The sequence below is a fragment of the Fusarium oxysporum genome, chromosome IV (assembly GCF_013085055.1).
Source record: "Fusarium oxysporum Fo47 chromosome IV, complete sequence".
Taxonomy (NCBI): Eukaryota; Fungi; Ascomycota; class Sordariomycetes; order Hypocreales; family Nectriaceae; genus Fusarium; species Fusarium oxysporum.
The window spans coordinates 246,231-272,338 of record NC_072843.1 but is presented as its reverse complement, the minus strand read 5'-3'; the positions used below and the strand labels follow the sequence as shown (position 1 = coordinate 272,338).

Genomic DNA, 26,108 nt, shown 5'->3' with positions numbered 1-26,108 from the left:
TCTTGCCTGCATATGCAAAGGACACTCTCTTTAGGAACCTTGGCTTTTTATGGAATCAATCTGGCCAAAATACTCGTTCACAGGGGCCCACACTCTGGGTTTGTTTTCCTCCGCAAACTTGATAAGTTCACTCAGCTTCTTGAGATCTTTTGAGATTTAGTACTGTCACAACAGTCAAGAGTATTGGTAAAATGCAAGATGAATCTCATCATCGAGTAATTTTAAAAAGAAGTTGCCATTCGCCTAAAAATGCGACTGATACAAGTCTTCATAAAGCGATATCATTTTGCAGACGTTAACAATTTAACAATATGCTCTTCCTGGATAAGAGCCCACGAAATGTCTCTTTTCTCTCTCCAAGAAATCTCAAAAAAAAAAAAAAAAAAAAAAAAAAAAAAAAAAAAAAAAAAAAAAAAAAAACTGATAGACAAATGTGAATGACATTCCGTCTCCTCCCGTTGTTGGTAGTACTGCTGGGCGTCGGAAGACCCAATCGTCCAGCAATATGGTCTTCATATACTTTGATTTTTAAGAACGACATCTCCAACAACATCACAAACAAGCAGAGGGCTGATGAATGGCATGTCCCTCGCTGCCTTGCAGAACAAGGTCTGGTTATATGCCTCAAAGTCTCAACGGCCGCTGGCTGAAATGCGCCTGGGCTATAAACAGTGAGCCGCATATCCTTTTCGAATCTGAGAACTGTGGCCGTGATCTTCTTTGGAAAAACACCCTCTATCGTGTTTCAGGTCGTATTCCGACCTGCTGCTTTGATGGCCTTCCAGCTAGGCAGCTGCAGCTATGAAGTTTGTGAATTTCCAACTTCCTAGCGAGTTGTGGATGCTGATTTTGTGGAAGTTGACAAAAGATTCTGTATGATGCATCTTCTCGGGCTTCTGAAGTGTAGAACAACATAGAGCATCAGCCCCATGCAGATCGTTGAGGTATTCCATTTGGTCATTGGCCAAGCATCAAGAGATAAACCACTTCATAGACAAATATTGCTTGAGGTAGGTTTCATAGCGCTCCTTTGTTGCCAAATTGGAGCAAACAAAGGTTGAAAACAGCTCCTTCCCTGTTGATGGAAGTGCCACTTGAGAATAGGGCTCTTTGTAACATATTGTATAGAGAAGATATGAGATAGAAAAGGGAACTAATTTGGTGAAAAGCAGGTGTCTGCCCCTGCCGAACTTTTGTTTCTCTGCTGCGAAAAGGTTCAAGTGCACTGACTGCATTGAGCCCATTAAAGTCCAGATTTATGCTGGGACGCTGTTAGTCAATTGTCCAGTTCCAAAAGCTTCGACTACTTACAAATCCATCTTGGATCGCGGTACGAGCCTTCTTGTACTTCTCTGACGGGCAATTTGGACAAAAGAGGTTATAAACAGATTTATTTACACCTGGCATCTTTCCACAGGCGCCTAACGAGCCATGGGCACGGTGACATATGATCTGTTCCATGCGTGAGTCGTAGAGCTGTTTGCACCATATACAGGTGAAATATGTCATTGTATTTTCACACATGTTTGCTGTTTGAAGTTGAGAGTGGTGGGAAGTTAGCGGTATGAGATCGGTTGGGATGCTTGAGGAGCAAGTTTGGGAGCCGTGAATATTGGGAAGTGCAGTCATATTTATGGAGTAATCTTTGAGAGACTATATTATAAGACTCCTCTGTGACCTCTAGGTGAATTCATTTGAAAGCCAATATCCCGAGTTTCGGGTCATAGGCCCCCCGTTGATGAAGTTTGTATGTCATTGGAACTCAAAACGTCATTGACAGACCATTTGGCTTTATATCTATGTCTACCTTACTGAGCAAGTTCACCATATATTACTGGTGGATCCAAATGTGAAACAATCATATGCAAACAATAGACCGCAGTCATTTAGAGAGTAGTTTCCGTTAAGTCAAACAAGGTGCCAATGGAAAGTGGGAGTGTTTGTTGAGTTAAAATTAAGCTCGCTGATACGGAGTCAAATCACATAACGAAGCCTCTCAGCCACTCGTCAAATTTAAGCTGGTCAGCCTCACCCGTGACTCATTTATAAGCTCTACCTCTCACCATGAGAAACCATTGGCAAGATAGGTCTATGTGAAGATTCACAGGTGCATGGTGAGAGTAGGAGACAGCTCCTGAGCCTGGGTTCAAAAGAGCAAGCTAATGAGATGTAGGAAGTTCAAACTTTAGTTGCTTGTCCTAGTCTGGCCTTGTTGCTTAAAATTTTCCTAGGCCATTGCTAACTTGATAGGCCCCTGTGATTTACTACTGTTTATCTTACATCCCTTGAGCTTTGTGAATATATCAAGTCCGTGATTATAGTAGATGTAGGCCCATCAATAATAAAACCTCGAACAGATTGGCCTTTGTGTGCTGGGCAATTTCATTTATATAGCTTCAAAATGTACTCAAATGCTTTCTTTTCTCGAATGGCATAAAGCCTTAGTGTATTTGAAGTCCGTGTCCGTGTCCGTGGCGCAGTAAGATAAGCGTCCCGAAAAGCAGGGATCACACTCCGCAGCATGGAGCCCGACGAAGCTCGGCAGATATAAGACGAGCTAAGGCCCTTGATTCTATTTAACCTCATTCCCTATCTCACTTCAATATCAAAAATATAAACGATACGAAAATCATTCATAATGGCGCCGAATCTAAAATCAGTCGTTTCCAGAAACATTCGCGATCATACCACAAGAACAGTCCTCAGAAAGGCCCTAGAAGAAAAAGATGGAAAGTCCCTGAAGCAATCACCAGAGACCGCGACTATGGTCCGCGACTGGGAGAGTCTCGGCCAGAAAAGGGGAAGGCAGAGTCTGGAGAACCATGATAAGGCTATACAGGAAAAGAAGCCAGATGTTGATGGTATGACGGATGAGGAGCTCAGTCGAATCAGCATTCATATTTCTTCCGTTGAAGAAGAATCTGGAGAAGATTCAGATGAGAAGATGAAAGATGAGGAGACGGCCAAGTTTGACGAGTACAAGCATCATCAATTTATACACAGATGGGGTTTATTTCAAGACTCGGATGGGCGCGATGAAGAGTGGTTTATCCCTGATCCGCCTGTCCTTGAAGAAACAGATCCTGAATATCTGTGCGATATGTGTCGACACATTGACTTCAAAGTCCTTCTATCACAACGAGGCTTACCGGGGAATCAACTACCAGGACAGTCCCGCATTTCTGTTTATGGCATTCCAAAGGTCATGGATGAGAATAGTCATTGTTCCTTCTGCAGACTCATTCGAATGAGGGCTATTCATGATGGAATACTTACGGATGTGCACCCTGATGATTGGCCGGGGATGCAATTGAGCATCAGCACTTTGGATGATGGGCCAGGGTTTCCTCTGAGGCTCCAGGTGGAATTCTCGGATCTTGATCGTTTAAAGGTTTCAAGATTGGTGATACATCCAGTTGAATCAGTGGAGAGCCAATCAATGCCCCTTCAGGGTCTTCTGGTTCGCAAGGATTCTGCTGATATGTCTCGCCTTCGAGGGTGGCTCCAGACATGCAACAAGGATCATAAATCAGCAGAAACTGACTCTATTGAATATCTCAAGCCTCTCATGGGCACACTACGAGTCATAGACACGGTTGACAACTGTGTGAAGGAGGTCGACACACCATGCGATTATATCTGTCTTTCTTATGTCTGGGGAACTGGAAGTCAGACACAATACACTACCAAAACAAGAGACCAACTCAGTAAACCTGGAGGTCTGGGGAACGTCGAACTTCCGCAAACGATTCTTGATGCTATCAAGGTTACAAAAGAGCTCGGTATCCGATACATCTGGATTGATGCTTTATGCATCACGCAAGATGACAAGGACGACAAAGCTAGGATCATCTTCAATATGGGGACTATATACGCTAATGCTGTTTTATCCATAATGGCCTCTTCTAACGTCAATCCCACAGACGGATTGCCTGGAGTTGGTATCCCTCGATCACAAGAACAGAGCATAGAGAAACTGCAAGGGATCACCTTAGCAGTGGCATTCCAAGATGCCAGACAGAGGTATTCTGATATCGAAGATCGACTATGGAACACCAGAGCATGGACATTTCAGGAGAGGGTACTCTCAAGACGATCAGTCTATTTCACCAGCTCGCAAATGTGTTTCATCTGTCCACACGGAGCCTGCTTTGAAGACACAGTTCCTGTTTCGGGCCCTAACTCGTACACAATCGTTCCCTTCAACGACCAGCTACAACTAACATCCCGAATCCACGACTTGTGGATTCGTATATGGTCAGATCCAACTCAGGCCGCGTATATCAACAAAGCCTTCGCAACCGAAGATGACATGACGATTTTTGTCGGCGAAGACCCAACTACTGGCGAAGCTTCAGAGGATGGCGCTCCATTGTACAAATCCAAAGCCATCCCGAGCTCAGATACAATCGATGCACCTCTTATCAAGGGGCATACACTCTGGGAAGCGTACGCTCACGCTGTTGATGCTTATACAAAGAGAAACATGACGTGGCAGTCCGACGCCGTGAATGCCTTTATCGGTATTGCAGACCTTATCCGCCGGGGCACAAACACCAAGTTCTGGCACGCCATGCCGGAATTTGCTCTCACAAGATCTCTCTTATGGTACCCCAAAGAACCCCTTTCTCGAAGACGATCTCCAGATGGAAAGATATTGTTTCCCAGTTGGTCTTGGGCAGCTTGGCAAGGTCACGTCGCATATCGTGGCAGAGGTTTCCATAACGCCGTGTGCTATGCGCCAGCTAGCATGATAATGTGGCTGAAGTCAGCTACAGTTGACGAATTCATGGAAACTTTTGTACAAGTGGAGAGAACGCAGGAAGAAATTGACGAGAGGAGACAACAAGCTGAGAATTCGCGGCTTTTGTTGCACAAGACTGATCTTTGGTCGCTTTTGCATATTGACTGCTACGAGCATGGGTGGGCTGTTGAGCACAATGAGGATCGGAATCAGCATCTCTTCGTACACGAGGCATATCCGGGCATGCGATTTGAGTTTCCGATTAATCTTCCAGATGAGCCTATCGTGGAGTTACCATTTGAAGATACCTTGTACTTTCGCGCCAAGGCCGTATCAGTGCGGTTATGCGACAAGCCATCTGAGTGGTATTTGGCATCGCCTATACAAGACAATTTCATCCAGATAGGAGTCAGCGATGAAGATCGGTCAGCCAACAACCGTCGACCGTGGCAGCGTATCCTCTACCATCAAGGCTATCGCGCTGGAAGTCTAAGCCTCAACGTCTCACTTGAACATCTCAATATCCCCTCAACAGCTGAAGAGGTCCAGAATTCACCAGTGAAGTACATCCTAGTGGCCATATCTCGTGATAGTCTTCCTTACGTTGCACCTCCCCCCATTGGCTGGGAAATGTACTGGGATGGTGATCCGATGAGAATGCAGTACGAGATTCTTCAAGAAGAGTGGCTACAGCGCAGCCGCTTGCCTGAGGGACCTGATGAGAGCGTGAAGCCAAGTACTGAGAAGGTTAATGAGACAGGGGAACCACGATGGGATCTAGGTCGCTTTGGAACTACCAGTGTCTTAGATGTTTGCAACGTGCTGTTGCTTAGAGAGGCGAGGGATGGGGTATCTGAGAGGGTTGGTGTTGGGAAGATCAATTACTCCGCGTTCTTTGGTGCGAAGCCTGAGCCTGATGTATTCTATTTAAAATGAGTTGATCTAAACTTATCAATCCAGCATCATAAGACTTAGGAAATTTGAAATTGGGAGTAGATTTCAGTTATTTGCCTTAGTCCATCTTCCAAAATCAACCACTAGCAACAAGCTCATCCGCTGGAGCCCTTCGCTTCTTCCAAGCCGCAAGCCTCGCCCTTCTCCGTCTCTTCTTATTCGGCTTGACATTGCGACGGATGTTGGCCAGGATTTCTCTGATCGACATTGCTTTTACATCTATATACAAATTAGCTCTCAATACCTCATTCAACAACGTGTTTGTTCGCAGAACCTAAGAAAGAAAGGCTTACCGGCAGCTGTGAGATTTGGTCGGCCAGTGGCCAAACTGGCGGTGGCAGAATCCATTTCTTCTTTGGAATATGTTTTTTCTTTCTTTTTTTTTTTTTTAAAAAAAAAAAAAGAGAAATTTGACTAAGTCAAAGAACAGAAAACGGTGCGGGACGGAAGATGCTGATGCTGATGCTGGAACTGGCCTTGGAAAGAATCTGGATATGGGATTCTGAAGAAAACTAACCCTAACCCGACTGAAAAGAATGCGGCGCTTTGGGAGGCGCTGAATCAGGGGCGTTACATCTGGGGAAGGCCGCCACTGCCTTCCAGGTCTGTCCCACCAAAGCCTCGTCGTGTTCAGGATCACCAAATCGCATAGAGTCTTGAAAGTTGTGCACTATCTACAAATATTTCGAATATCTTTATTCTCCGTGGAAAGGATCGTCTGGTTTTCGTTTCATAAGACCTCTGCTTCATCTCACCTCTTTCCTCTCTTGAATATTCTGGCTCTCTTTTGTGTTAAGACATGAGATAATGACATCCATGGATATCACTCTCATCGTCTTGGCTTCATATATGACATATCTCTAGCGATGCCATATAGGCGCCCCAGGAATCCAACCCTTCACCCTCTGACATACCAACAAGTCCTGCGCCCCCTCCTCATCCTCCCCCTTCGACCCAATCGTAGCATAAATCGTGAACCCACATCTCTCCAACGCCTCAATCAACTTCAGCAGTATGATCCTTGTCGTGACAGTGTCTGTCCCCGAAGGATTCCACGGCATGTTTGCAAGATGCATCTTGACGCGGTCAGATGTGATTTCACTACGTCTTACGTCACGACCAAATGTTTGGAGGATTGCATCTGTGAGGTCTTTGGGTGGTGAGTCTACGATTTTCAGTTTATCACTGTTGTCGAAGGATATGCAGATCCAGTCGCAGGGCGGTGGGATGGGATCTTGTTTTCGAAAGATGAGGGAATCTGGTACGTCAGTCAAGTTCACAGGAGAGTAAGAGAGTCTTACCTTTGCTCTCAGACTTGAGCGTGATCTCCATAGATCCTTGCAACACCCATCCCATATCAAACAATTTCTCCAGAATTCTCAGCATTAATCTCCTCGAATCATCGTTCCCACCAGATCTATGCAACCAAGGCCTTCCACGAAGCCTGAATTCCATTGACTCCCCATATGGTTGCACATGTGCGAGACCAGGTGACCACTGCGCTGCGACGACTTCTTTGATGCCTGATACTTCTGCTTCTGTGAAGTTGATGAGACGAATGCGGTCAAACATGTTGAAGGTCATGCAAGCGAATTGGGTTTTGAAGACGGGTGGTGATGAGGCCATGGTCTCTTGGAATGATGGAGGAAGATCGGGGGTTTTCTCGGGTATTTCTGTGGCTTTGGAAGTAGACATCTTGATATGAGTTTATAGGTTGAGTTGTGATGCTAAATGATGAAAAAAGCTATGTGTTGCGCTGGGGTTGTATAGGTATCGGTGCCGCGCAGAAATTCGCTTTACGTCGGGAATAGCGTCACTTGCTTTAGCTCAAAGAACACCAAAAACCTTCTGGAATAGAGTGGGTTCCGGGTGCTTTATACACCTAACCAGGCTAACCAACTTCTGTTGGTCCTGTGCTGCCTTACCGTGGCTGTGCGGGGCGCGGGGCGCAGCAAGATCACCACCACCCTCAGACTGATCCTCACTGCTTGCTGGCCATAAGCTGATCATTACATCTTGGCAATAGACCCCAAAGTTGGAGCAGCAATTGGCTTTTTTTCATTCTCTCTCATCAAAGTCTTACAAGTCTAGTATAACACGCCCCTCCTCTCCCCGAAACTCCAATGCCATCTACCACCGCCCAAATTCTACAAGCAAAAAAGTAGTAAAAACTGCCGTGTTCTGTCATGCCGCCGCGCCGTTTTTTGTGTCGCCCGAAAGATCATGTTACTAGTATACAAAAATGTCTTTTTCGTGGTATCGCCGTGAGTGGCTATTATGTGCTTTGCTTACCGTTTGCGTGTGTCCTTGCCCTTCTTCTTCCCTTTCTTTTTGTCCTTGGGGAGTTCGAGTTTTGTGTCTTTGAGTTGCTCTGCCATTATGCTGAGCATGTAGTCGTCAATGGTGTGCATTTTGTGACCCCATGCGTTATACTCCAATTCTTCTTCCAATTGGGGTGTGTCGAGATCGTCGAGGCCGCCGTCGAGAACAGACTTGCCGGCGGGAGTACCTTGTCGCGCTGTTGATGTGCCGGAAGCATTGTTGCTGGGCTTCTCGGTAAAGTCAGCATCGTCTGCTTGGATTTCCTTCTCTGCGACACGGGCTGCTGCTACATCCTCTCTGTCTTCCGCTTGTTCAAGCGCCCGACCGACTCGTCGCTGATCAGTATTGGTGTCAGGGCCGCCGAGGACTCTATCCAAGGCAGCGTCTGCAGCATCCAATCCTTCGCTCTTCGTGTCGAGTTTGTCACTGAGGACATCCCGTACAGAGAGCTTGTTGAAGTAGTCCGTCGTGAATTCTCCTTCTTGAATGACCACATCATCTAGCATTTGCTTCTGGGAAGCTTTGCGAAGAATGTTGGCTTCAATGGTATGTTCACTGACTAGACGATAGATGTGTACATCGCGAGTTTGTCCAATACGATGGCATCGATCTTGACACTGCTTGTCCATGGCGGGGTTCCAGTCTTGGTCATAAAAGATGACGGTATCTGCACCTGTAAGGTTGATGCCGAGACCGCCCGATCGAGTTGACAGGATGAAGCATAGAATTCGCGGGTCATTGTTGAATCGGTCGGTAAGAATCTGTCGCTGTTCCACCTTGGTAGCACCATCCAGACGGAGATACTTGTGGCCGTGTATGTTCAAGAATTGTTCTAGGATGTCCAAGACCTTGGTCATTTGTGTAAAGATGAGGGCGCGATGACCACCCGTCTGAAGCTTTCGCAGTAGCTTGTCCAAAACTTGGAGCTTTCCGCAGTCGTATTGTAATAGACGCTTGTCGGGGAATTGAATGCTGAGTCGCATGCGTCCTTCATGCCAAGGATCGGGTGGCGCTTCTTTAGGTAGGAATGGTGCCCATCGGACGGGTTTCGAGAGTTTGAGGTCTTCATCTGTAAATGCTTCAATTCCTTTGCGACCGAGGACAAATTGATCCATGTCTCTGGTCACAACGGCCGGCGTAACACATGAGAACTTCTCAATGGTCGTCTTGAAGCTGTCGGCACGTTGATTGACTGTCGGTATCATCGACTGAATGAGCCTCGATTCCTCTTCGAACCAAGACATTACCAGACGGGGGACTTTAGGGCGAGGCTTGTATGGCCTCTTGTCGGTACCAATAGTCAATAACTCTACCAAATTCTTGCCATAGATAGGCTTCTTCTGGCGGCGCAGGGCATTAAGATATACGCAGTGTTGAAGTTCTTCAAAACGTCCCCACCTTGCGCCACTCTCCAAGTATGCGATATTTGATGCGACTGTTGAAGGATCTAAGTGGTCGTTTGCTTGGTGTGCTCGGGTTCTTTGAGCCTCTTTGAGGTCCATTAATATTCGATGAGAGCTAAGTTGCGAGATTCGTTCAGCCTGTGTTGTGGAGAGGGTTTCGGATTGTGTGGGGATGAGGTTGAGGAAGCCGAGGCTGACGTCTTTCATGGGTTTGGGGTCGAGAAGTAGCTTCTGAATCCTTTGCTCGATAAAGTCATAGTCTGAGACGACAGACTTGCTCATTCGGAAGGATGTCATGATTGGTCGGTCGACGAAGAGATCTGGGTGGTTGCAGACCTTTCGCAGCTGCATCAGACAATTGATGATGGACAGATAATTGCCAGAGTTGAGTGTCTCCTTCGTGTCATTCCGTGAGAGGAATCCATCGTAGAGCTCACGTTGTCGTTTTGAGAGTCGGCAAAACTCAACGTGCTCATACTTGGCGGGCATTTGCTTCTCGACATCGGCTTTCAATCGTCGTAGTAGATATGGTCGCAGAACTTTGTGTAGCTTCGAGATAATAGCTCGTGCCTCATCGTCCATCTGTTCTCTTCCACTTTCGAGAATTTGCGATTCAGGCTTTGCGAACCAATCGTGAAACTCCTGCAAGTCCGCGAACCCACCCACACCATTTTCGGCTGGCATAAGGAAGAAGAGGAGTGACCAAAGTTCTGTGAGGTTGTTCTGGAGAGGTGTGCCTGTGAGTAGTAGCCGGGCTTGGGTGTTGAAGCCAAGTAACGTCTGCCATCTTTGAGATTTGAAGTTCTTGATGTTGTGCGCTTCATCAAGGATCATGTAATGCCAGCGACGTCGCTTGAACACTTGTTGATCTTGAAGAACAAGTTGGTATGAGGTAATACAAACATTCCACACATCATCGTTGTTCCAGCCTTGTCGCTTGCGTTTTCGTTCCTCCTGAGATCCGTAGTATGCCAAAATTTTAAAGCCAGGGCACCATTTCTTGAACTCCATTTCCCAATTGAGCATGACACTGGTAGGGACTACAACAAGATGCGGTCCCCAAACTTCGTGTTGACACGCTAGATGTGCAAGAAGAGCAATGGTTTGAATCGTCTTGCCAAGACCCATTTCATCAGCAAGAATACCATTGGTGCTGTTGGCGTAAAGACCTGCCAGCCAGTCAAGTCCATCGCGCTGATACTCTCGTAGTGTGCCTCTAAGAAGAAATGGTACATCAATCTTGTGATTTGATGATTGCTGTGGTGAAGCAGATCGGCTTGGTCCAGTTTTGTCTACAACCATCATCTCCCCAGAAGAAGCCGTGTCCAGCTCAGATGGCTTGGTTTCTGATGTAGGAGGGGGAGACATACTATGAGCGCGACTGGGAGGATTAGTTGGTTGTTCTGATGTTGATCTGTTGTTTTCCGAGGGTAGAGTTGGTGCGGATTCTTGTTCCTGGGTGGCTTCTGTCATGACAACCTCAGTGTCTTGTGATGTGAAGCCCTCCGCCACCGGTGCCTCAGTGACGGTATCACCATCGACCGGGACAGCCTTAGTCGCCGCGTCGGGTGCATTAGTCTCTAGGGTCGGTGTTGAGGTTTGTTTCTGTGCAATATCGGCGGCCCCTTCATTTTCTATCGCGTTGTGTTTCTCAACAGAAGTTCCCTCATCCTGAACCACACCATTGACCTTTGGCGTTGACTCTTCTGCGTCAGCCATCTCAGTATCCCCATTCTCGGTTGGCCCTTCTGTCGCAGCTTCATCGTTCATCTTCTTCAGCTCCGACTTGCCGAAAAGAAGTCCCAGGAGACCACCTCCAGCATCTTCATCAGACTCTTCTTCCGATTCATCATCTCCCTCCTCATCACTATCCATATCGGTAGACCCCATATCATCATCCATATCAACAGACTCGTCGCTCGTGTCGGCATTTTCTGTCGCGGTTGCTTGGGCAGTATCGACTGCGTCAGTGTCATCGCGGCTTGGTTCGGTAATCGGTGTTTCTGCATCCGGCTTTTCGAGTTCTGGTATATGGGCATACTTTGCTTGCAGCTGTTCTTGTGTCAAGTTCTCATCACCAACATCCTTCAAATCCTCCTCTTCGTCACCCTCTTCCTCATCCGATGACATTATATCGCTGTCGGGGTCGTCTTCATTATCTCCGTCTTCTCCCGACGCCAAGTCAAGATCATCATCGTCGTCGTCCATGCTCATGTCGTCGCTAAGATCATCGAATCCATCCCCTTCCTCTTCAGAAAGTTGCTCGGAATCCAACCCTGCTCTCCGGGCTTGTAGTTTCTGCTCAGAGAGGTTAACAGCCTCATTCAAAGCTGCCTTGACTCTCTTCTGCTCTTCTTGTTCCCATTCGGCCAACCTTCGACGATTGACTTCAACACGAACATTCTCCCATGTACCGAAAAGTGCCTTCATCACAACACGATATCGAGATATCCATATTGCTCTTTGCTCAGCTTCGATCTCTTCCTCTGACTTTGGTTGGCGCCGTAACCACTCGTCTCGACAAGCTTCAGCCAACTTTTTCGCGGTCAATCGATGCCGTTGTTGCTCAGCCAGCATCAATTTTCGAAAGTTCGTCATCGCCTTCACCATGTGGTCTTGTCGAGCCCATTGCCTAGGCGGCTCTTCTTCTGCTTCCGGGAGGAATACCGAGCAGCGCCCTTGGGAGAGTAGCCCACCATCTTCAACTTCTTGTTCAATTCGAAGGATGGTGCGCGCATCCTTGGCAGCCATTTCATCAGTGTAAGGAGGGCCATCTTCAGATGCCTGGAGTCCACCCTCTTCAACAGGAATGTCACCAGCTCGAGCCCAAAAGTCTTCAAAGTTCGTACCAATCTTGGGTTTCTTTCGGACTTGATCAGGATGCACTAGAGGAATATCACCAGAGCGTCCGACTCGTAACTTAATGCGGGGCGATCGATTGGTAACATTTTTCGATTCTTGAATGTCGTCTTTGACGTCGCTAAATCGTGCGGATCTTCTAGATCTAGTCGAGGCTTTTTGGGGAGAAGGACTTCGACGTCGGGTGGATCGGGAAGGTCGGGTTTCTGTAGGCTTTTTTGAAGATTTTGGGGTCGACGCGGGTGTTTGCTTCGAGGGAGCTTTGGTGGCGGGGCTAGCTTTGTGTGAGCCGTTGGGCATCTTTCTCGAGTTGCCATTAGTCAACTGAATTTCTGCCTTTGGTTTGGAAGCATTGGAATTTGCGCCAGATCGCCTCGTGCTTCGAGTTTTTGTATTTGATTCGATTGGGAGTGTATTGATGCGGCCCGATTTTCGACGTCCATTTTCCGTGAATGACGTCGGCCCGTCGGCAGATATCTTCTTCCATGGTGGCGACTCGGGCTTAATCTTTTTTGGCGTACGTGGAGGTGTTGATTCTCGTGTGCGTCGTCTTTTTGCAGGTCGTTCATCGTCATGGACATGACCGTTTGGCTGTGATTCCGGTGCATCGCCGTTCGTTTCATCGTGACCATTAGTCATCCCGTTCAACGCGTCATCCCCATTGACATGCGCCTCAGGCGCGTTCTCGTCCTTGATGGCATCAGGGTCCGACTTGGGCAGCACGTTGGCGGGCGACGCGGTCTCGGGCATAGTCGCAACGTGGAGACAGTGGACGCAGGGGGCGTTTTCTCTGCGAAGCTATCATTTGCGGGGTCGAAATTAATGTCTACAGAATAGTAGCGCTTCAGCGGATATTCATACAAATTTTGCACATGTTCAGATGCCTTGCGGGCGAACTGTGTGGAATTTAGTGGTAAAATCCAATGTCGTCAGCAAAACTTTTGAGCTGGAGAAGAATCGAAGATGCACGCCCCTGGACCTCCGAATGAGCTAACCGAAAATGGCCCGAACGCGCTTGTTGATGCCTGAGGCCCAATTTTCGGTTGAGAATCATCACAGCCTCCATTGGCTAAAGCTTCAACGAGCATCACATCACGTCACAGAGCAATTGGTCGCCGCGACACTGTCACTCGGCCGAGGTAAGTTGTCAGGAGGAACTTGATACATTCTCAATTGATCGCTAACTTCTCAGATGCTCCCTCAACGAATTGTGCGGGCCTCGGCCCTGCGCAGCACCATGACAGCTGCTCGACGACTTCCCACGATCCAACGCCGAACCTTCCTCCCCGATCAGTATACCGACAAGAAGGTCATTGACCAGAAGTACCCCGAGCCTCCCAGCTTGAGCGAGGCCGAGGATCCCGGAATGGTCAGTGATGATGGATACGAGGCGGAGCGAAACTGATAATCTCGCAGAACGGCGGCTACATCAACCCTCCCCGAATCAAGCGACAGTTCCGTGACCCTCATGCGAACTGGTGGGATCCTCAGGAGCGACGAAACTTTGGTGAACCCATTCACGAGGATAACGATGTTCTTGGAATCTTTTCTCCCTGGGAGTACACCTGGACTACCACTGGCCCTGGTGCTGTTATGGTCGGAACCTTTATCGCCGTTTTCTTGAGCGTTACTGGAGTTGTCTACCTCAACTATCCCGACCGTCCCGCTTATCCCCGAGAGTTTGAGGGTGGTTTGGAACGAGAGCTTGGTGGCCCTGGAGCTACAAGGGTGAGTGGTCAAGGATATTGGATATTCGTATGCTAACAGTTATAGGCTCGCATGGAGGGTGATGAGGAACCTTGAGAAAATACTCATTTGTACATAAGAAAGAATGGTTCAATGGATTAAGTTCAATGGATGTTAGGACTGTGTACCATTGCAATTGATGGTTGAGACGAACTGACATGATATGGCTAACAAATGGCTTGACTATGCAAGGTGTAGTTTGTGGCACGGGACTTGAGTATAATGAGAGGCCAATCAATGGAAACAGTTGGATACGAGGCAACGCTCCTTAATTGCTGTTTGTTTAGAAAAGTATCCCAGACCGTCCTGCTTGCACCGAGTCGAACTTACACCAGTGTGTCTTGTCCTTGCCGGTGCCTTTGGTCCTAAAAGCCTGTCACGGTCCCTGGAATCAACCCTATAGACCACGTTTAGTCCCTAAAATTGGCTCAACAAACTCCTCGTCGCCTTCCTACAAACATAACATAACATCTTGGGTAAGAGCAAAGACAAGCCATGATGTCGTCAATAACATCTCCCCCAACTCTCATTCATCGCTTCTACTCCCCCATATCTCCCATCCGATCAAGATGCGTTACGAGGATTGGGATGTCCTTCTTTTCGAGGAGGGCTCTAGTATTCCCTCTCGGGAATTTAAGGTGACATGTCATGTCGTTCAACATGCGGGTAAGTCAACGTTTGGAGTGCCCAACGCCAAAGCTAATCATCGCAGAGTCCATGGGCTCTGCTCTTCCCACCCTTACGTGCTTTGTTCCTGGCCTCAACGCTGGAGTTCCCTTTCGTCTGTCTATCCATTCTTGGAAAGCATTAAAGGATTTAAATGGTGATCATATCCTCAATATTAACAATTCGGTCCTTGAAACCAGGCTCTTTATCGATGGAACTCTTGTTGCGTATGCTTCCCATTTGGCTGCTGGTATCATTGCTAATGATGGCAGATCTACCTCTGCCACCGGCAGCATTCGCTTCCCATTGATCATAAACAGGCAAGGTCACGAGAGCCTCAAGTTTCCCTTTTTCCAGCAGGAACTGCTCTATCAACGTCATTGGAGCCCAGCCGACAACCTCGGCCGTATCAAACTCCTCATCAACCAAAGCTTTTCCAGTGCTTCGCCGAGTGTTTTGTTCACAGGCAAGGTCAACAAGACAGTTGTCTTTTCCTTTCAACATGCACCCCAACACATTTTAGAAGGCCTTCAAATTGCCTGGCCTAACCCAGCCATGTGGAATCGTCAACGCCAACCTTCTGCACCAGCTTCTACCGATAGTTCCCATGTCAGCTCACGTCCACCACTTTTTGCGCATCGTGGACTAGCGGGCCCGGAACATATTAATGATGCCGCTCTTGGAACGATGTCATTTTCTGGTTACCCTACATTTGGATGCCCAAATACTCCAGTAAATGGGCCAACGTCACCATGGAGTTATGTTCTCGCCCCGCCAGGAAGAGAAGGGTCACCATATGTGTTGGCTTCCGAGATGCAGCCTCGTAGAAACCAGGAACGAGCATGGCCGACTTCTCCAATTTTCACCGACGCCACGTTTAGGTTGGATCAGACCCAGAATGCATCGCAACAGATGTACCCCCAGCCGAACAGTGCTCCGATGTCATTTGTGCAACCTCAGCTACACAGTCCTGCGATTCAAGGGTCGACCGAATTCGGCCGAGGAACTCCAAGAAATCCTGCCAGGCTTATCTTTGCGCCGAAACGCAACAGTCCACAGGAGTCTTTCAACTTGGATGTTATTGAGAGGGCGACAAAGAGAGCTCGAACCAACACTCCAGAGTCTGCAAAGACACTTAACCACGAACAGCAAAATATCAGCCCTCACTTTGGTAGCCCTTACGAGTTGATAAACCTAGCTGAGGATATCATTTGATCTTACGAGCGGATTAGGCGGTCCCCTTGTAGTCAATTCCGGAACGCATCATATGACATGGTAGGGGTATGATATCTCACCGTTTCCGACATTGTTGCTCTTGTCCTACATGTAGCATTAACCCATGTTTTATCACATATCAACATTTGTTGTCTAGCTGGTTAGATGCACAAGCATAGTTTGACCTTCGACAGGCAGTCGTTAATACAACATGCGATGATTCATCAGCTTCGCGAAGGTTCCGGGCTTCCATCTTAATGCCTTGCATGTAAACGACTTTACAGAAATATGAATGGCAGGCTACTGGCAGCTTATAACACCTTGTACGACAGTTGTAACACCCAGTCTCGTCATGTTGACTCACTCAACGTGGAGGATTCGAGGTCGGCCATTCGACCTCCGTCCTCCGGTCCAAAGTTCATTCATTACAAAGCTAGGATGAGTTCGGGCTCGGGGTGTATTGTAAGTCCGCATATTGCGAAACCTCAAAAGTAGGGACCGTTCTGACCATCTCGTTCTCTTCTAAATGGTCGAATTGGTTTGGTTAGGGTGGCACAACTTCTCATCCTCAAGCCTCCTCTTATATCGTGTAGCCCATTTGCACCCAACCTATAACGAGATCACTGCCGACCTGATACTATTCGTGGCTTTCATGTCGATCTATGCGAGTTCGTCAAAGGATCAAAGTGTTCACATAGACATCCACCTCAAGGCCATCGCGCGACTGAGATGAGATTGGCCACTCTCATTGATCCCAAGATATATGGGCTTACCCACGGCTGAAGCTGAACGGAAACTCCGACAGTCATCTGAGGCTAATAGACAATCCGAAGGATCCTCAAGCCCCACGGCTTCCGGCTTCCGCTAGGCCGCAATTTCTAGCCTGGAGGAGTAAATGCGCTACACAATCTTATTGTTCCACGCTTTCTCTTGGTCAAGGCCACTGAAGTCATGGCAGGCCCCCATATGCATGGGCGGAATGCCACACCGTTGTGCCAGGCCACAACTGCAGGTGAAGATCTTTTGTGAAGTCTTGTTGCTGTGTTTTTCTCTGGCCCCCGACGTAAGACGAAATGTTCATCGACTCAGCATGAACTTCCTGAAAAGATTCCGTCGTGTTACATTACTCTGCAGGCTTCTCGTGGGTGATTGATGAAGCTAAAAGGCCTGTCTTTCCGCACGCTTGGCTCTCGTTCCAGTTTATTTCCAACAGTGCTCGTTGAAACTCACTCAAGATGGCTTCTATTATGTCCGCCCCAGACTACTCAATGGCTGCGACGAGTCGTTCGCACCTGAGCGTACGTCTACCAAAAGAAACTCTTTACTCATCTTTGAGGGAATCTTCTCGCTACTTTAACTTCGATTCAGAAACGGCCAAGCTTGCTCGGGATGCTGATGAGTGGCTCACAACCCATCCCAACGGTTCAGGATCTAAAGAGTCCAAGGATGTTAACGGTATAAGTCGACCTTCGTCAATTGCCCCAAGCAACTTTAGTGTTCGGTCTTTACCAGCAGACTACAGTATGCCGGAGTATCATGGTAGAGACTTTCCTCATCCTGTGATGGGCTCAGTGCGTCACAACGAGATTAGACCTCGATCTGCTGCTCCAACAGAGAGTACTGAGAAGCTTCGATCATCACCTCCCGTGGACGGCGTTGAGCCCACAGGACCTGATCAAGAGTATCCCACTGGAGTGAAGCTCGCCTTGATCACTCTCGCTCTCTGTCTTGCCGTCTTCGTCATGGCCCTAGGTAAGTGTACCATCCCCATTAGTGACCTCGCTCACACGTCAGACAACTCCATCATTGCAACCGCAATTCCAAGAATCACCGATGCTTTCGAAAGTCTCAATGATGTGGGGTGGTACGGCTCAGCATACATGCTTACAACGGCCGCACTGCAGCTGTTCTTTGGTAAGCTGTATACCTACGGCAGCATCAAGTGGACCTTTCTGTCAGCCATTGCTATCTTTGAGGTTGGTAGCCTCATCTGCGGTGTCGCCCCCGACAGTGTCACCCTCATCGTGGGACGAGCTATCGCCGGCGTCGGTGGCGCTGGCATATTTGCTGGTGCACTCACCATCCTTGCCTTTTCAGTACCTCTTCATAAGAGACCTATCTATACGGGTCTTGTCAGTGGTATGTGGGGCATTTCTTCCGTTGCTGGGCCTCTGCTTGGTGGTCTCTTTACCGACAAGGTTTCATGGCGTTGGTGTTTCTACATCAACCTTCCCATCGGTGCCATTACTGTTGTTGTCATTCTCTTCTTCTTTCCCGAACCCGAGCGTGATATCGAGCCTGCGACATGGCGAGTGCGCTTCTGGCAGCTTGATCCTATCGGAACTGGCATCTTTATGCCCGCCATCGTGTGTCTCTTGCTGGCTCTGCAATGGGGTGGCGTCGACTACGACTGGGATGACTCGGTCATCACATCCCTCTTCATGCTCGCTGCCTTTCTTCTCATCTTGTTTGTCTATGTGCAGTACAAGATGGACGAAAACGCCACTGTGCCTCCTCGTATCTTCAAAAAGCGCACCGTCTGGGCTGGCGCCTTTTTCTCATTCAATACGGGCGCGTGTTTCCTCACAGCCATGTACTTCCTGCCAATTTGGTTCCAGGCTGTACAAGGACAAAGCCCTATCATGTCGGGCGTGAGAAACCTCCCGATGCTTCTCGGCATCGTTCTCTGTGCCATGGCCGCTGGTGCTGCCGTCACTGCCTGGGGCTACTACACACCCTTCATGATCGCCGGCTCAATCCTCATGGCCATCGGCTTCGGCATCATCACCACATTTGAAGTCGAAACATCAACAGCCAAATGGATAGGCTACCAGCTCATCGCCGGCATTGGCGTAGGCGTCGGTCTTCAGCAATCCCTTATCGCCGTCCAAGTCGTCTGCGAAATGGTCGACGTCCCTACAGCCACAGCCCTCATCGTCTTTGCTCAAACTCTTGGCGGTGCGCTCTGCGTTACAGCTGGTAACACTGTCTTCACCAACACGCTCATCAACAAGATCAATGAGCATGTGCCCGGTCTTGACCCATACTTTGTCATCGCGACTGGTGCGACGAATATTCGCAGCGTGATCAGAGAGGAGTGGCTTGATGGAGTGATTCTCGCGTACAACGACGCGTTGACGACAAGTTTCTATGTTGGTGCTGGAACCGCGTCGGCGACGATCATTGGTGCGATGTTGGTGGAGTGGAGGAGCGTCAAGGGTCATGACATTGAAATGGGGGCGGCTTAGGTAAGGGTCAGAGTGTCCATGATGATGGTTGATGTCGGTAGTGAGAGAGGTGACGGGTAAAATATAATGAGGCTGAGTACGGTAGATAGTAGCAGTACATTCTTATGAATGGTGACGATTTGTTTGATCTTTAACTGGGTTTAATTGCTATGTCTCGTTTATGCCCGAAATATGCGCCTCTGAAAATCTCAAATTACCCTGCACCTAGAGATATTGCCAGTCTTTATTCTCTAGACTTGTATAATATTACTAGTCTTTTACTCGCTTGTCCTTTATCTTGGATTGTAATTTCTATCATTAAGTCATTGTTCGTACATCAGAGTCAACATGGCCATTGTGCTCATCCTACTGAATGTATTCACATCAATTTAATTTATGGTGCAAGCATAAAGCAACGGGCAGTAACAAGAACAGCATCTGTATACACGTAAACAAATAGGAAAAAGAAGAAACACAAGTACACTGCATTTATCATGCCATGCAACAAAGTATTCGCCTCAATTCGTCATCATCAATTGAGGAATGTCGTCGCGATTAAGCTACGTCCTTCCATCTTCAAAAATGCACGCTCTTAAGCTTAAGTGAGTGGAGCCAATGAAATCCCACGACAGAGCCCCAGAGCGGCCGTTCCCGCGGGATGTCATGTGATGCACCATAAGCGAGCCAACACAAAAGTGGGACGACATCAAAACTAAAATCCTCACCAGAACAGCACGAAAATGCCTCACCAGCATTACCAAAGTCAAAAAGAAACAATTAGGGCTCCACCGGGGATTGAACCCGGGACCTCTCGCACCCAAAGCGAGAATCATACCGCTAGACCATGAAGCCGAATCGTAGTTATTAACAAGCAAACCGTAGAAATGCAATATGATCGTAATGTTCTAGCAAGGGAGAGTCTTCAGGCACCGCCACCCTCTTGCTCTCCACCCTCAGAAGCCTGTCAGCAATTTCCCAGCCTCCAGTACGGAGTACACGTTCTCATGCTCGCCGAGGTCACTCATTCCCATTTGTAACAGGACAACCACATCGTGGTATCTCAAGCTCACGAAACTTGGAAGCTAGTCACACATCATAGCAAATTAGAGCAGACGCACTACTCACGTGAGCAGTCACATTCTGTCCTCTTCCAAGCATATAAGTTGCTCTCTCTGGCACACAGTTTTTCTTGTGCTTTGTGTCAGCATGAGGCTCTCCGGACTTTCGGAGCTCCCCCGCATCACCAACACCGAGTGGGGCCGTCAGAAACCAACCGTACTGAAAAAGCACGACAACTCGTTTCTTAGCATCGTTCATTAGACGCGGGAATATATTAGAGTAAAGGCGATGTATAAAAGTCTCTTATTAAATCAGAATCCATCGACAGCCAACGGTACGCGTGGCAAGCGGGGATTCCTCATATCATGCTTTGTTCTGTCGAACCACTGCTCTATAATCCCTGCATTTATAAATGATACAACCAACATGCATATAACCCTAGTCATCATTGTGCCAGTCGGCCCCCGTTGAAGTCAGTTTACGCGCGCCCAAGTTGACTTGCTTCAAATAGAGCGGGGAAGGATGGATGCAGTAAAAACCTCACGTAAACCGTATCACAATACAAGCTCATGGGTTGGCCTGCTTGGTTCAGCATCCGCACTCACAACTCACTCTTTACCTCGTTTTACTCACTTGATGGATTCCGTCGCAACCACTAAGGCCGAGGCGGATGCTCATCTGGAAACTCTTCGTCAAAGGAGGGGCGTTGGTAGAGAACAACCAGAGGAGTCTGTTCTTGTACAAAGTCTGGACCAGGCACTTAAAATGCGTGTACTTTTATCCAGGAGTATCATATCTTGTACTGACTACTTACCAATAGCGTTTCCGATCAACTCTACAAAGCTTCAACACATTTCATTCTCGAGTTAATCCAGAATGCGGATGACAACCAGTATGATTCTGAAATTGTGCCCAGTCTGCGACTGGCATTGTACAATAATGGAGGTCATAGATATTTCCGGTCTGACTGTAACGAAGTTGGCTTCACATTCAAGCAACTTGACGCTCTGACACGAGTCGGTCAAAGTACCAAGGCCGCCACCATTGACAATTCGAAGTCGTGCATCGGCGAAAAGGGCATCGGATTCAAGTCCGTGTTCAAGGTAGCTGATGTGGTCCACGTTGCAAGTGGGTTTTACGAGTTCAAGTTTGATCGCAATGCCCGCATCGGAATGATTCTTCCCATTACCTCACAATTTCCTACTGCAGATCGCGTAGCCGATCATACGCAATTCCTGCTGGAGTTGAAAAGTCAACGCGACTACGATGTCATCAAGGAGGAGCTAAACAGTATCGAGCCAGATATGTTGCTCTTCTTACGAAATCTGGACCAGGTCCATATATCTATCCGTGGCTTGAACAAGCAATATCGACGCAAGATCACCAGATTAGACCCGAGATATGACGGAGAAACTGTAAAGATATCTGTTCAGAGCGACGCCGTACACTCAAAAGAATACATCGTCCACCGATATACTGCCAAAAAGTTGCCTCCGGTGCCCCAGAGAGAAGGCATTGATTCTTCCGAGGTTGTGATAGCATTCACGGTCGATAATGAAGCCACTCCCGTATTCACCACTCAAAAGGTGTTTGCTTTCCTCCCAGTTGATGACTTTGGCTTCCGTGTAAGTGACCCTTCCGTTGAAGCGAGTTTTACATAGGCATGCAAGCATTTGATACTGTTGGCTTATTCAGTTTAGTTTCTCATCCATGGGGACTTTATACTTGTAGCCAGTCGAGAGGGTCTCGATGAATCAAGCCTTTGGAACCGGTCTCTCAGGGATTTGATCCAGACTGCCTTCGTGGCCTCAATTCGTCGTCTTGTTGCACTATCCCCTATCCGAGATGGGGAGGGACTTTGCTACATGTGGCCGAAATACCTCCCTCGCCATCCCGAAACCTCAGGATTTTGGCATGGTCTCCATCAAAATATGATGAATGCCCTGCGTAAGACACCTTTGCTTGAGTCGGGAGCGGACGACACCCTACGAAAGCCTACTGATCTCTACTACGTACCCAGAGATTGGAGATTTGAGAACGGAGCTCTTTTCGACCTCCCGTCACTATTGCAGACGCACTTGTCATTCAAGTATGATAGTGTCAGGCCGGAACTCTCCCTGATTGGGGTCGACAGTCTTGACATCAATAATCTGTGGCTAGAATTTTCGCAATGGATCAATGAAGTTGGAATCGACGGCCTCAAGACACGGCCAATCAAGTGGCATCAAAAGGTCAGTTCGATCTTTCGCAGCCAACGAGAACTACGAGAGAAGCTCTGAAATTTACCAATTGTCCCTCTTCGGGATGGTTCATGGGTTAAGGCGCGCCAGGATTGCGTCTTTTTTACTTCTACGCAAAACGAAGAGCATGTGCCCACTGGTATCGAGCTATTTCTCGTGGATCGCTCTGTATCTAAAGATCCAGAAAGAAGAAGATTCCTGAGTTTCTTGGGAATTCAAGAATACAGTCCCACCCAAGTTTGCGAACTGATTATCAATCTTCACCATGATCTGCCTCCGGGGGCCTGCCGCACAGAAATGGATCTTGTCACAGACGCTCTTTATCTTTTTGATCATCGATTGTGTCTCAGATACGAAGTTCCTAATATTGAGTTTGCCGCTGTAAAAGGTGGAAAGGCCATTCGTAGCAGAGAGCGTCGTCTCTACTTGGTCGACCCCGATGTCAAGCCTGGTTTGATAGCAAAATATCAGAATACTGCGCAAAGTCCACTCGTGGTGCTCTCTGACAAGTATGAGGCTGCGCTGTGCAAAGGCCGACCACGAGAAGATGCAGACTCATTTCGACGGTGGCTCCTGGGATCCACATATCGAGAGTTTTCCACAGTCCCGGCACTTTTATATAATAACGAACTGAGCGCCGAGTGGCACTTTCTTCGTAGTCACGATGTGATGGATTTACTACAAGCAATCAGGCTACAATGGAAAAAAAAAACCATTCTCTCCCCCAGAATTATCAAGGCTGCGGCAGAACTTCAAGTGCTTGGCTCTGATGGATATTGGAGACCTCTAGGTCGCCTAGCTATCCCGACTACAGAGCTGAAGCAAAAATGTCCGCATCTCGACTTTGTGAGCCTTCCGAATCCTGAGTATAATTGGGACTTCTTATCAATTCTGGGCGTTCTGACTACCCGCAATACCACAGCAATTCTACGAGAGCTCCAGAAGCTTGCACAGCTACAAGTAGATGAGGTGGATAAGAGTGCAATAAAAGAAATATACGAAACACTGAACGCAAGCATGCGATCCGAGTGGAAGGAGATAAAGTAAGTAAAACCACAACATCAATCTGAACGTCAATGCTAAACACACCACAGAACAGCTTTCCTGGAAGAGTCCCTTGTGTTTGTTGAAAAACCAAAGCCAAAATGGTTAAGTCATCTCTCCTGCGTCTGGGATGGCCCAGGTGCTCTGAAGCAGGTTACAAAACTCAGATATCGCTACCCCGTATGCAGACAGTTATTCATATCCATTCTGTGTGTGAAGCAAGCCAGCACTGGAGATATTGTCGAGGAACTGTGTTCTGTCTCAGATGAAGGCGATATGGCTACCCAGCGCTTCAGTGAGCTGTTCTTTCTACTAGGGCGCTATCGTCGTGACCATGAAGAGCTGAGCAGGGATCAGGTTCGAAGAATCCGAGAAGCTGCGGTATTTCCTATTGTGGTTGAAGGAGGAAACAGTGACGAACAGCCCAATATCACACTACAGTCTATATGTGAGGGTGATTGGTACGTTCCAGACCAAATACTTCTGGAACAAGCTTTTCGATCCAGGGTCGCTATGCTTAGCATGCCTGTAAAGGGCGCCGAGTCTTTGCGTGCCCTCTTTGAGGATCTGGATTGCGAGAAAAGGTTTCTCTCTTGTGCTGTTGAACAAACAACTGAACCGAGAGGCACATGCATTCGTGACTTGCGCCGGGAAGGTGATTTGATGACTCGACTTGACTATATTGCGTATGTATAACTATACTACGAGATGGGTTTGCGCTAACATATTGATGTTTAGCCTAGCGACAGATCAGCCGGCACTCGTCGAGGATATCACGGTGCAAATGTGGTCAGTATCATCAATCCTTGCCAAAAGTCGATTGGGAGACATTGAGATAAGCGATGAGGACAAGTTAATCACCATCAGAGACGATGGAGAGGTCAAAAACATCTACATCCGTGAAGATATAGCCATGGCCGAGCAGTTCCAGGTCGATCTTGAATTGCTGAAGTATTTCAGTAGTCTATTGGACCTTGGGGCCGAGCACACCCAGCTGGTCACCCTCCTCCTGAAAGAACCTATTGCCCAACTCTCTGTCATCCTGGAGAGATATAATATCGAAATACCCGATAACTTGGACAATGGAGATACTGGCAATCAAGAAAGCGACGGTGAGGACCAAGAAAGCAACTATGAGGATAAAGCGATGACGATTATACATCCAACCACAGACTACTCAGTTAACGATTCTGACAGAGAGGAAATGATGGAGAGCGGAAACGAAAGCTGGCTTATCGACTTGGCAAGAGAATTAGGGAATCTTAGAATCTCACCAGCAGCAGGTGGCAACGATGAAACTTTCACCACTCCAGAAAGCTCGCCTCGACTTATCCAACGGCACGAAGTGACTCCTTCTCACAACTCAAGGAGCCAAGGAATCGTCCAAGGACCGGCCGTGTTTCATGCAGACGAGACACCAGTTGCGAAAACTCCGAGAAGTACTGCTCAGTTTGGTGCTATACTAGACTAACGTCTGCTAACACAAACAGCAGAAGACCCATCTAGCGGGGGAGATCTTTCTTTGCCTCGCTATTCACCCATAGAGACTCCGTTCTACCAGAGTATCATCAGCTCAAATGGCCCAAGACCCGCTCAAAATTCTCCTAGAGCCTTTGAAAGTCCATCTAACAGATATAGAGAGATTGGGTTCCTTGGGGAGCGTTTCGTATGTCATCCTAGGCAATCATCAAACTATTAGTCCCTGAAATATATGTTTTGCAGGTTTATCGTATGTTTCAATCTCGTATCAAGGATTGGACGTATGAGAATTGGACGAGTAAGTTGCGAGTCGAGGCCGGGCATCCCCGATTCACTGAACGCGAAAAGGACTTTTCCGACTTTACATACCAGGATCGTTTTGGTCAAATGAAGGGAGTGCTGCGAGAGGCTGGCATGGACGTAATCGTCGAATGGACTCATAACACGAAGTTTCATCTTGAGGTCAAGGCAACACTAGGTCCTTGCAGTGAGCCATGTTTCGTGTCCCAGAATCAACTTGACAAGGTCTGAAATACAGTGATTGCCATGGTATATATCTCTGTGCTAACGCTTTGGTAGATGCGCCAGTACGAAGGGGACTTAGGCAACGTCTATATCCTCATTCGGGTTTTCCAGTTGGAAGCAGAAGGTGGCCCAAGCTTTCGATTCTTTTTAAATCCTTGGAGTCTCTACTTGGAGGGGGCTCTCGACTTTAGGTCGAATGAAGGATATAAGGTGTATGGGTTGGTATAAGCTTACCACAGCGGCTGAGATTCAGCGCCAGTAGTTTGGGCGATGCCAGTTGGAGTAGTTGTAAGGATACTCGCAGATGTCTGATTAGGAAGGACCTGATTAAACTGTTCCGCCTACTTCAATTGGGTGCCTCCGAAGCAGGTGCCTGTTTCGTGCTACCTCCACCCGAAGAAGTTTACAGCAACTGCGGCCTTATTGCGTGATCACATTACCGATGATGTAAGGATTGGCTTGAATGGACTAGTATATCTTGTCCAAGTTCATTGACGAAGCAGTTTATTCTTTGTCACGCGAAATCTGTATTAACAACGCCATCTTCTACCGGTTGAAAGAAGCAGGACCTTATTCTGAGTATCTCAAGATTTCTCAAGTGTACCAAACTCAATTTACCAGATGA

At 47.7% G+C, this 26,108-nt stretch overlaps 7 protein-coding genes and 1 non-coding gene across 8 annotated transcripts; 4 read left to right on the top strand and 4 right to left on the bottom strand.

The window, feature by feature from the left end:
- Nucleotides 1-2,638: 2,638 nt before the first annotated feature.
- FOBCDRAFT_199563 (heterokaryon incompatibility protein-domain-containing protein) lies at nt 2,639-5,680 on the top strand (the record flags this gene model as incomplete). The annotated part of the gene is made up of 1 exon (XM_031180189.2): nt 2,639-5,680. The coding sequence occupies one exon, from the start codon at nt 2,639-2,641 to the stop codon at nt 5,678-5,680; it is 3,042 nt and encodes a 1,013-aa protein (XP_031046076.2).
- Nucleotides 5,681-5,774: 94 nt separating this feature from the next.
- On the bottom strand, nt 5,775-7,524 carry FOBCDRAFT_249283 (uncharacterized protein; the record flags this gene model as incomplete). Its single annotated transcript, XM_031180190.3, has 5 exons — nt 7,000-7,524; nt 6,613-6,956; nt 6,216-6,368; nt 5,992-6,073; nt 5,775-5,917 (listed from the first exon to the last, which is right to left on the bottom strand). Exons 1-5 carry the CDS (start codon nt 7,391-7,393, stop codon nt 5,775-5,777), a joined length of 1,116 nt encoding a protein of 371 aa, XP_031046077.3. The 5' UTR covers nt 7,394-7,524.
- Nucleotides 7,525-7,681: 157 nt separating this feature from the next.
- On the bottom strand, nt 7,682-13,270 carry FOBCDRAFT_219672 (SNF2 family N-terminal domain-containing protein). The gene has a single exon (XM_059609537.1). The coding sequence runs from the start codon at nt 13,030-13,032 to the stop codon at nt 7,987-7,989; it is 5,046 nt and encodes a 1,681-aa protein (XP_059467042.1). The 5' UTR covers nt 13,033-13,270; the 3' UTR covers nt 7,682-7,986.
- Nucleotides 13,271-13,284: 14 nt separating this feature from the next.
- On the top strand, nt 13,285-15,909 carry FOBCDRAFT_179834 (uncharacterized protein; the record flags this gene model as incomplete). The annotated part of the gene is made up of 6 exons (XM_031180196.3): nt 13,285-13,421; nt 13,475-13,651; nt 13,699-14,010; nt 14,329-14,362; nt 14,443-14,694; nt 14,741-15,909. Exons 2-6 carry the CDS (start codon nt 13,475-13,477, stop codon nt 15,907-15,909), a joined length of 1,944 nt encoding a protein of 647 aa, XP_031046083.3. The 5' UTR covers nt 13,285-13,421.
- Nucleotides 15,910-17,074: 1,165 nt separating this feature from the next.
- Nucleotides 17,075-19,157, top strand: FOBCDRAFT_259132 (major facilitator superfamily domain-containing protein; the record flags this gene model as incomplete). Its single annotated transcript, XM_054704079.2, has 1 exon — nt 17,075-19,157. The coding sequence occupies exon 1, from the start codon at nt 17,145-17,147 to the stop codon at nt 19,155-19,157; it is 2,013 nt and encodes a 670-aa protein (XP_054560054.1). The 5' UTR covers nt 17,075-17,144.
- Nucleotides 19,158-19,916: 759 nt separating this feature from the next.
- On the bottom strand, nt 19,917-19,988 carry FOBCDRAFT_t87. The gene has a single exon. It is a non-coding gene; the product is annotated as a tRNA-Pro (tRNA).
- A 164-nt stretch (nt 19,989-20,152) lies between these two features.
- On the bottom strand, nt 20,153-20,463 carry FOBCDRAFT_219665 (uncharacterized protein). The gene has a single exon (XM_059609536.1). The coding sequence runs from the start codon at nt 20,451-20,453 to the stop codon at nt 20,223-20,225; it is 231 nt and encodes a 76-aa protein (XP_059467041.1). The 5' UTR covers nt 20,454-20,463; the 3' UTR covers nt 20,153-20,222.
- Nucleotides 20,464-20,717: 254 nt separating this feature from the next.
- Nucleotides 20,718-25,711, top strand: FOBCDRAFT_238530 (uncharacterized protein; the record flags this gene model as incomplete). The annotated part of the gene is made up of 10 exons (XM_059610219.1): nt 20,718-20,923; nt 21,016-21,820; nt 21,896-22,426; nt 22,517-23,478; nt 23,530-23,940; nt 24,064-24,165; nt 24,218-24,933; nt 24,973-25,145; nt 25,202-25,483; nt 25,538-25,711. The coding sequence occupies 10 exons, from the start codon at nt 20,718-20,720 to the stop codon at nt 25,709-25,711; spliced, it is 4,362 nt and encodes a 1,453-aa protein (XP_059464602.1).
- Between the last annotated feature and the right edge of the window lie 397 nt (nt 25,712-26,108).